Source organism: Gopherus flavomarginatus, chromosome 20 (assembly GCF_025201925.1).
Source record: "Gopherus flavomarginatus isolate rGopFla2 chromosome 20, rGopFla2.mat.asm, whole genome shotgun sequence".
NCBI lineage: Eukaryota > Metazoa > Chordata > Testudines > Testudinidae > Gopherus > Gopherus flavomarginatus.
In genome coordinates this window covers 14,765,344-14,774,364 of record NC_066636.1, presented here as the reverse complement: position 1 = coordinate 14,774,364, position 9,021 = coordinate 14,765,344, and the positions used below count along the sequence as shown (strand labels likewise).

Here is a 9,021-nt window from a genome sequence, read left to right as displayed (position 1 = left end):
GCTTGCGGGAGGGGATGACGCAGGTGTCAGGAGGGAAGTGCCCCTCCAGTCTGGCCTAAGGCTCCACCTCTTGCTGGCCTTGGATAGGTTGTGTGCTGGGAAAGCTGGTTTGCAGCAGCAGATGCTCCCACTGCCTGGCCTGCAGCACTGAGAGCCCAGGGGCCCAGGACGGAGCCTGGTGCAGCATAGCACAGCTGGCTACCCTGGACCTGCAGCCTCTGCACCAGGGAGAATCCCACACTGGCTGCACAGCACGGAGACCACTTCTCATGTAGCCACAACCCCCATGTTGACCTGCCCCAGCTGCTCCCCAGCCCCCTTCACTTCTGTGCAGCACTGGACACATCCACAGAAAGCACAGGTGCCCATGGGAGCAGCAGGTGTAAATCCCTCCCTGCCCATGATGTCCCACACAGAGACTACGAGAGAACTCAACATCAGCTTTTTTTATTCAGGGCTGGGGGTGGACATGGTTGTGGCAGCTCAGAAGAATAAAACCCCCAACACCTCCAGCCTCATCTACAGCCCTTGGCTTGACAGGCTCCAGCCCACACACCCTGCAGGCATGCATAGCCTCCCTGCAGGGCAAAGCCCCACTCCGTCTCTAGGGGCCTGGCTCTCCCAAGGCAAGAATCACAGGGGACTGGAGGAGATGCTGCTCTACGGGGCTCCCCCTTCCACGTTGGTGCCCCTTGCCCCTCCCCGATTCAGAGCTCATCCTCTCTGCCTCGAATAAAGGTGGCTGGGGCAACCCCTGCCCCAGTGCAGGCAGATGCTGCCAAGAATGGGGTCTGGCTCCAGGCTCTGAGCCCAGCCGCTGCTCCCCTCAGCAGCCAAGCACTCCCTGCTGAGAGGAGTTGGAAAGGTCCCCTCCATGGGTCCAGAAACGCCTAGCCACAGGCCCAGGAGGGTCTTCCTGCAGGTGTCTGTGTAGCTGAGCAGCCCTGTCCCTCTGCCCCCCCACCCACACCCTGCGTAGGGGGCAAGGGGTGCCTCTGGCTGTGGCTATTTGATGTGGTGGTGGAACTGGATCACGGCTTTCTCCTGGTCATGCGTTTCGATGGCTCCAGGCCGGATTCTCCGGATCTCGTGGATGGCGTCGACCCCAGTGAGTTTCTGGGCCTTCACCAGGTAACAGGCCAGCATGGTTCCCGTCCTACCAAATCCCAGCATGCAGTGCACCGCCACGGCCTGGGGGAAAAGCACATGGCAAGGTTAGACCAAGCCTGGTACCTTCACACCTGCTCACATCTCGCCGCCTGGGAGCAAGTAAATGTCCCCACACAGAGCAGGAGAGCCCTGTCCCCATCTCCGGGACTGAGTGACAGAGCTGGGTGTCCCCAGTGTGAGTGCCCTGGCTGGCCTGGTAGTCAGAAGCCCTAGTTGTGCTGCGGGGAGAGATGCCATGAGGCTGAAGGAGAATTACTGCCCTTTGCTCACCCAGCACCAGGCACTCCTCTGGGTTGACAGCAGCAGCGGGAAATACCCAGGGGCTGGCAGGCTCCTCGTCCTGCCCTAACATTTTCCTCAGCATAAGCCACGTTCACAGTGACGTCTGCTTGGGTGTCTGGACTACAGGCTCCCATGATGGGCAGTCAGGCCCCTGAGGGCGTGGCAGGGTGAAGATGGTGCAGTGCCCCCAGAATCCATGCTGGGCACTGGTGCAGAACAGCACTTGGCCCTGCCCCACTGGAGCTGTAAGATCTGTCCCACCCCAGCCAGCCTCAGAGTTGGGGTGACTCTGGGAAATCCCCCCCACACCCTTGGTGACGTTTGAGAACCTGCTGCGCCACGGCCCTCCAAGGCAGTTACTGGCTGCCTAGGGCCGAGTGGCTGCTCACAAAGAGCTGCAGGGGGCTGCTATATGCCAGCCCTGTGCCCCCAGGCCAAGATTTGCTGTGGCATAGGCAATGCCAGTCCTCGTGTCTGTGGGCCCATGGAAAGCCCTGTTACTGTCCCCACAGCAGATCCCACACCACTAACTCCCGCCTCCTCCTGGGAGCTGGCTAGCATTCAGCCCTGCCCTCTACTGGATGGAATAAGAATGGCACAGCCATGTGTCTCTGGCCCCATACTGCCTACAGCGCAGGTGGCCAGGGCCTGGACCTCGAGCTGGGGCCCATACCAGCCAGCACTGGGAAGCTCCCATGGCCACAGTGTGCAGCACAATGACCTCAGCTCTAGGGACCAGGGCTGTTCCCATCGCTGAGTATGGGCCAGGCCCGGAGGGGACACGCCTGAGCTGGGTCACAGCACAAGGCATGAGAAGCCCCACCAGGAAGGGGGAACTCTAGCACTGCTGGCTCAGACCTTTGCCCCTTCTCCTGGGACCCACCCCAGAAGAGCAGCAATCCCCACCCACAGGCCCAGAGCCCTTCTTGCTGCTCCGGGCAGAGTCTGGGCTCAAAGCAGAGGTCTGCTCGGGCCCAGTTTTAAAGACCAACCTGAACCCTCCGCAGGTATAGCTGACCCAAACCCACCCCGAGTGTCCAGTTCTTTTCAGACCTGCCCTGACCCTGACACTTCCTCCTCGTTCCAACACCACAGCCTAGTCCTTGGGGCTTAACCTGGTGGGGGCTCCCAGCTCCCCACGCCCTGTGCCCGCAACCAGTCTCTGGCCACAGCTGCATTATTTGGAGTTGCTGTGACTCCTCAGTGCACTCATTCTGCAGCGCACACAGCGTGGTGAGGGGGCGGCCCGCGAGAGCAGAGCACGCAGCCACTGTTGTGCCAACCCCACAGGCAGGGGGAGGTGATAAGAGCTGACCTGAGCCCCAAAGGGTTGGGTTGTTTTCAGACCCGAGCCCAACTCCTGGTTGGGTCCCAGCAGGTTTCTGGGCTCTAGCAAGAAGGGAAGCACACAGGGAGAGTGCGGGCACTTCCTGGGCATCGCAGCCACATGGCGCTCTCAGGGCAACAGCCAATCAGGCTGCAGGGGTGTGTATCATAGAATCACAGAATGTCAGGGTTGGAAGAGGCCTCAGGAGGTCATCTAGTCCAACCCCCTGCAGGACCAAGTCCCAGACAGATTTTTGCCCCAGATCCCTAAATGGCCCCCTCAAGGATTGAACTCACACCCTTGGGTTTAGCAGGCCAATGCTCAAACCACTGAGCTATCCCCGCCCAAGGGATGTGTGTGGGGAGAGGTTATGGACAAGCCACACCTCGCCTTTGTTGCTGGCGTCCTCCACAATCTGCAAGAAGTGCTTGATCTGCTCCAGCGACGGGGCACAGAAGTCCTGGATGCGGAGGCGATGGACCTTGATGCCAGGGCAGGTGTCGTGGTTGGGTGGGCTGCGCTCGGTCAGCGACACCAGGTGCCGGATGCCATGCTCATGCATGTACTGGTAGTGTGAGGGCTGCCGTGGCATTGCCAGCCCTGCCAGCTTGCCGGGCACCACCCAGGAGAAGTTTGGAGGGACGGCCGACGCCATTGGTGCTGCAGGCAGACACAGCAGCGTGTTAGAAAGCGCATTGTGGGGAGACACGTTCCTAGCACCCTGCTGCCCCTATGCCCCCATCTCCAACCTGGCCCAGGGCCTCCCTCCATCCCCATCCCTGGTTCTAACCTAGCTCTCAGAGCTTCATAGCCCCAGAGGCTCCAACTCCTGCTGCTCTAGGGCAGCAGAGGGGAGGGGGAAGGTGGCACCATCTACACCCCTTTTCACTCCACGTGCTCTGCAGCCTATCAATTAACTGCCTGACAATGGGGCCAGACACTTACATGGTGGCACCAGTCCTGCCCCACGAGTCCAACACTGACTCCAGCTGCCGGAGCTGACACAGCTGCAATACACGCAGGGCAGCAGTGGAAGGGCTAGAGACATAAGCCAGGGCTGCCGAGTAAAGAGCACAGCCTGACCCAAGGCTGCAGTCTGGGGCTTGTCGACCTGTCATTCTATGGGGCTGGGTGGGGAGCTGCCACCATCACAGCTCCCGGCCTCCCTGGCAGATCCACCTGCAGTCACTACGCTGTCTAAGCTTGCGCAGGATTAAGGGGCACAGGAGCCAAGCGCTGATAAATTGGAGAAGGGGCAGAGAAGAGCCATGGGAATGACTGACAGGTTAGAAAACCTGCCCGATAGCGAGAGAGTCCAGGAGCTCACTCTATTTAGCTTAACCAAGAGAAGGTGAAGGGGTGACTTGATCACAGTTTGCAAGTACCTACATAGGGAACAAATATTTGATAATGGGCTCTTCAATCCAGCAGTGAAAGGTAAAACACAACCCAAGGGCTGCAAGTTAAAGCTAGACAAATTGTGACGGGAAAGGAGGCGTGCATGTCCCAGTGATGGGAATTAACCATTGGAACCACTTATCAAGGTTTTGGTGGTGGAGTGTCCATTACTGGCCATTTTTAGATCACTATTGGATGTTTCCCTAACAGCTCTGCTCTAGGAATTATTTCAGGCCAGGTGTTATCTACATGATCACCATGGTCCCCTCCAGCCCCATCCCTTCGAGACTGGAGTCAAGAGGAGCTGGCTGTGCACAGCCCAGACCGTGCAGCCACCAGCCCTGGGCCTAACGTACTCCGTCCCAAGGGGTCAGGGTAGGGTGACCAGATAGAAAGTGTGAAAAATCGGGCCGGGAGGTGTGGGGTAATAGGCGCCTATATATGAAATATTGGGACTGTCCCTATAAAATCAGGACATCTGTTCACCCTAGGTCAGTGGAGAGGGCGTGGCCCAGCCCACTGCAGAGCCCTTCTGTGCCCTCCACTCACTGACCCAGGTCGGGCCTAGCTGCCCCCAGAGCAAACTCCTTGGGGCCATGAAGCAGAGCCCAAATTCCAGAATGCACCTGGCAGCCACAACAAGAATCCTGCTCCCCACCCCACCCCTTGCGCTAGGAAGATCCATGAACACCTCTTCATTGAGGAACAGAGTCTGGGCCAGAGACCAGAGTGCACTGTGGATTCAGGGCCCTTTTCATATCCCCGCACCTGCTAAGGGGGTGCTAAGGCTGAAGTGCTGGGTTCCCTGGTAGGCCTGGGGCATTGTGGGATTGCTAGATGTCCTTCTGAGCCTGAGACGCCCCTTGTCCCAGAGGCACGTGATCTCTGGGAGGTGGAAGAAGGTGGCAGGGTGTATTAGAGCTGCTCCCACTGCAGGCTGGCCCCAGAAAAAGTAGGATTATCTTCTCGGGGTTCAGATGGTCACAGACGAGGGGGAGCAAGGTGCTGAACCCTGGGGCGGCACCAGTCCCCAGGCAGTATGGCAGCACTGTCCAGATGCCAGCACCTATCAGAGCCGTGATCTCTCCTGGCTCTCCCTCGAGGAAATGGCTGGCGATTCTGCATTCCTTCCTGCTGCCCTCACCTCACCTGGGCAGACTCCTGCCTCAGCCACCCGGGGTCCCCAAGGCACCTACAGTCACTGGGCAGTTTCCAACCACTCTAAGTCTTGGCACCCCAGGTGAGATGGGGATCAAACCATGCTTCTGGTTGGGGTGTTGGGAGGAGGACCCACTAAAGACAGGTTTTTGAAAGCACTCTCCATGCAACAGTTCCCCTCCCCCCCACCTCTTCCCCGCATGCACCCACGGATCCTGGGCACGTTAACATCTTGCTCCTGGTGTGCGTCTGGACTCGGATCCTGCAGTGACAAGGGCCAGAGGAAAGCTACCCTGCCCCAGCCCATCAGTCTAGTCCTGAGGCACAGAAATGGAGCCCTGGTCATTTTAAACCCTGCTCATTGTCTCTTCTCTAGGGAAAAGATGGATGCTTTTCGGAGTCAGATTAAATTGGGCAAGAAGAACCCTAATTTAGTGCAACACCCTGGCCCTCATTCTAGCTGCCCCACAGAAGACGCTCACCCTAGGAATCCAGCAGCCTGGAACGCAGCCCCAGGACACACCTGAACTACAGGCGCCACGGGACTGTCACTAGCCATTTCCTGACAACTGCACAACGTTCACATTTCAGCCAGCTTCAATGTCAGTATTCAATTCCTGAGGGTGGGCGAAGACACCCAGACTCCCTGCACCAGACTCTCGGGTACATCTCTGCCTGCCTCAGCGCGCCAGTACCCCCGGCCGGGCCATACCATGACCTGGCCTTCACTGACCTCCCAGGGTGACTGCACCCTGCACACACTTAACATCACAAGAGAGGGCGTTGGTGAATCGATAACACTCTGGCACTACAGCTCCTCAGGCTGCGTAGAGCAGCTGTTCCACACCGAGTATCACGGATAAGCCAGCAGCGAGTCCCAGACCCAATATCAAACATTTTCACAGTACAGTTGCTGAGAGTTTCATTTTCATCAAGCTCTCATAATAATTATTTAGCCCATACATTTTGCGTAAATCTTAGAAAATGTCGTCTTAGCCCCATGGCTGTGTCCTGCCCAGGTAACATTATAACAGACACTTAACCCTTTAAAACTCTTGCTAATTGCTTGCTGCAATAATATCATGTGTTGGTGAGTTCTGCAAGGTAACTACCTTGCTTTAAAAGGGGTTTGTTGCCTTATTTTGTATTATGAGAGAGGAATAAGGAGAAGACTTACCAGTCCCCTCTGCTCACCTTTCAAATCTCTCCACAAAACCTCTAGCCTAGTGGTTCTCAAACTTTTGTATTGATGAGCCTTTTCACACAGAAAGCCTCAGAGTGTGACACCCCCCCCCTTATAAATTAAAAACACTTTTTTTACATTTAACACCATTATAAATGTTGGAGGCAAAGCAGGGTTTGGGGGTGGATGCTACCAGCTCGCACCCCCACCCCCATGTAATAACCTTACGAGCCCCTGAAGGGTCACGACCCCTAGTTTGAGAACCCCTGCTCTAACCACTGCAGCCCCGCCAGGACTTTCTGTGCCTGTGCTAACTGCAGTGGTCAGGGGAGGGCTCTATCGCACCATCCACTCACTCACATAGCAGCTGGGGAAGGAGGTATTTTCCAGGGTCCTTGCTCAGTGCCACCAGACACAGATCTGCTCTAGGAATTCTTTGGGGCAGTTCACTGGCCTGTGTTGTTATACAGGGGGTCAGACTAGATGATCACAAAGGTCCCTTCTGGACTTGGCTCTATGACCACAGAATTCAGCCTCTGGCACCTGCAGCCCGTGGCGATGCCTGGACAATGCAGGGATGGCATCCCCAGGCAGTGATCCTGGCACTGGGTGGGCAATGGGACCCACTGGGTTTCAGAATCTGCTTCTAGCTATGCAGTGCCTGCAAGGATCAGGACAGCCCGGGACACTCCCTCAGAATCGCAAACTCGGTGGCTGGCGCTTTGATGCAGGTCAATGAGACAGGAGGCTGTGAAGGTTGATGCCTGGTGGGGGATGGGTACCCCTGAGCATGCAGTGGAGGGCTGAGCCTGGTAAAGTTGGCACCTCCCAGCCTAGCACCCAAACACCCTCCATCCAGCACTTGCACCCCCCTAAGCAGGGAAAAGGGCTGAGTCTAGTACAGCTGGCACCCCCAAGCTAGCACAGTCCCCCGAACTGGCATCCACCTCCCAGCCCAGCACCCCCAGCTCCCTCAGCCCAGCACAGCTGGCACCAACAGGTCCCTGAGCCTGGCACAGGTGGCACCCCGCCGCCTGGCACCCCTCACGCAGCATCCCCCAGCCTGGAACAGCTGTCAACACCAGCCTGGCATCCCCCAAGCCTCAGCCTACGACCCCCAGCCGGCATCCCCAGCCTGGCACAGCTGGCACCCCAACCCCCAACCTAGCATCCCCAGCCTGGCACAGCTGTCAATGCCAGCCTGGCATCCCCCACGCCTCAGCCTAGCACCCACAGCTGGCACCTCCCCGCCTGGAACAGCTGGCACCACAACCCCCAGCCTGGCACAGCTGTCAACGCCAGCCTAGAACCCCCAGATGGCATCCCCAGCCTGGCACAGCTGGCACCCAACCCCCAGCCTGGCACATCTGGCACCCAACCCTCAGCCTGGCACCCCCAGCTGGCATCCCCCAGCCTGGCACCGCTGGCACCCAACCCACAGCCTGGCACCCACAGCCGGCACCCCTAGCCTGGCACAGCTGGCACTCAACCCCTATCCTGGCACCCATAGTCGGCACCCCCATCCTGGCACAGCTGGCACAGCTGGCACCCAACCCCCAGCCTGGCATAGCTGGCACCCAACCCTCAGCCAGCACCCCCCTGGCACTGCTGGCACCCAACCCACAGCCTGGCACCCACAGCCGGCACCCCCATCCTGGCACAACTGGCACCCCACCCCCGGCCTGGCACCCCCAGCCTGGCATAGCTGGCATCCAATCCCCAATCTAGCACCCACAGCCGGCACCCCCCATCCTGGCACAGCTGGCACCCAACCCCCAGCCTGGCACAGCTGGCACCCAACCCTCAGCCTGGCACCCAACCCCCAGCCTGGCACCCAACCCCCAGCCTGGCACAGCTGGCACCCAACCCCCAGCCTGGCACCCAACCCCCAGCCTGGCACAGCTGGCACCCAACGCCCAGCCTGGCACAGCTGGCACCCCCCGAGTCCCGCAGCCCCCTTGGCCCGGGCCCCCCGCGTCTCACCCTCCCGGCCCGGGCTGCAGCAGGCGGAGGCCGCGCCGCTCTCGGGGCCCAGCGCGCCCGGGCCCAGTACCTGAAGCCAGCCCGGCTGGTGCGCACCGTTCTCCGCAGGGAGCCTGGGCCCGGCCGGAGCCGGAGCCGGAGGCCGGAGCCGGAGCCGCGTCGGTCCCTCCCCCGCTGCCGCCAACGCGTGAGCCGGGGCCGTGCGGCGGGAGCCGGGGGAGGCGTCAGGCTGCTGCGAGCCCCGGAGCCCCGCGGCGGCGCTGGCTGGGGAGGTGGGAACTGGGAAATCGCTGCGACTCGCCAGCGTGGGGGTCTGGTCGGTATCGCTGATCGCCGCGGGGAGGCTCCGAAGAGGCTGGGAAAATGGCTTGATTATGATGAAATCAGAACCCAGTTATCTAGCCTGCAACTAGTGGGACACGCGGGACTTCCTAGCGGCGAACCGCTCCCTGCGGCGCCCAGGCAGGGCCGTAGCACCCGGAGCTCTGGGGCAGTACGCAAGCAATGGCTGTAGCAAGAA

The 9,021-nt window shown here is 59.5% G+C and overlaps 1 protein-coding gene across 1 annotated transcript; it reads right to left on the bottom strand.

The window, feature by feature from the left end:
• Positions 1–869: 869 nt before the first annotated feature.
• On the bottom strand, positions 870–8,603 carry DUSP23 (dual specificity phosphatase 23). The gene is made up of 3 exons (XM_050929984.1): positions 8,572–8,603; positions 3,165–3,439; positions 870–1,191 (listed from the first exon to the last, which is right to left on the bottom strand). The coding sequence occupies exons 2-3, from the start codon at positions 3,432–3,434 to the stop codon at positions 1,006–1,008; spliced, it is 456 nt and encodes a 151-aa protein (XP_050785941.1). The 5' UTR covers positions 3,435–3,439; positions 8,572–8,603; the 3' UTR covers positions 870–1,005.
• Positions 8,604–9,021: the final 418 nt, after the last annotated feature.

Bases quoted from the DNA above. Each gene is read 5' to 3' on its own strand.
- DUSP23 (XM_050929984.1), bottom strand. From the start codon at position 3,434: ATGGCGTCGGCCGTCCCTCCAAACTTCTCCTGGGTGGTGCCCGGCAAG. The intron at 1,192-3,164 runs GTGTGGCTTGTC...CTTTTCCCCCAG, and splicing joins ACGCCAGCAACAAAGGCGAG to GCCGTGGCGGTGCACTGCAT.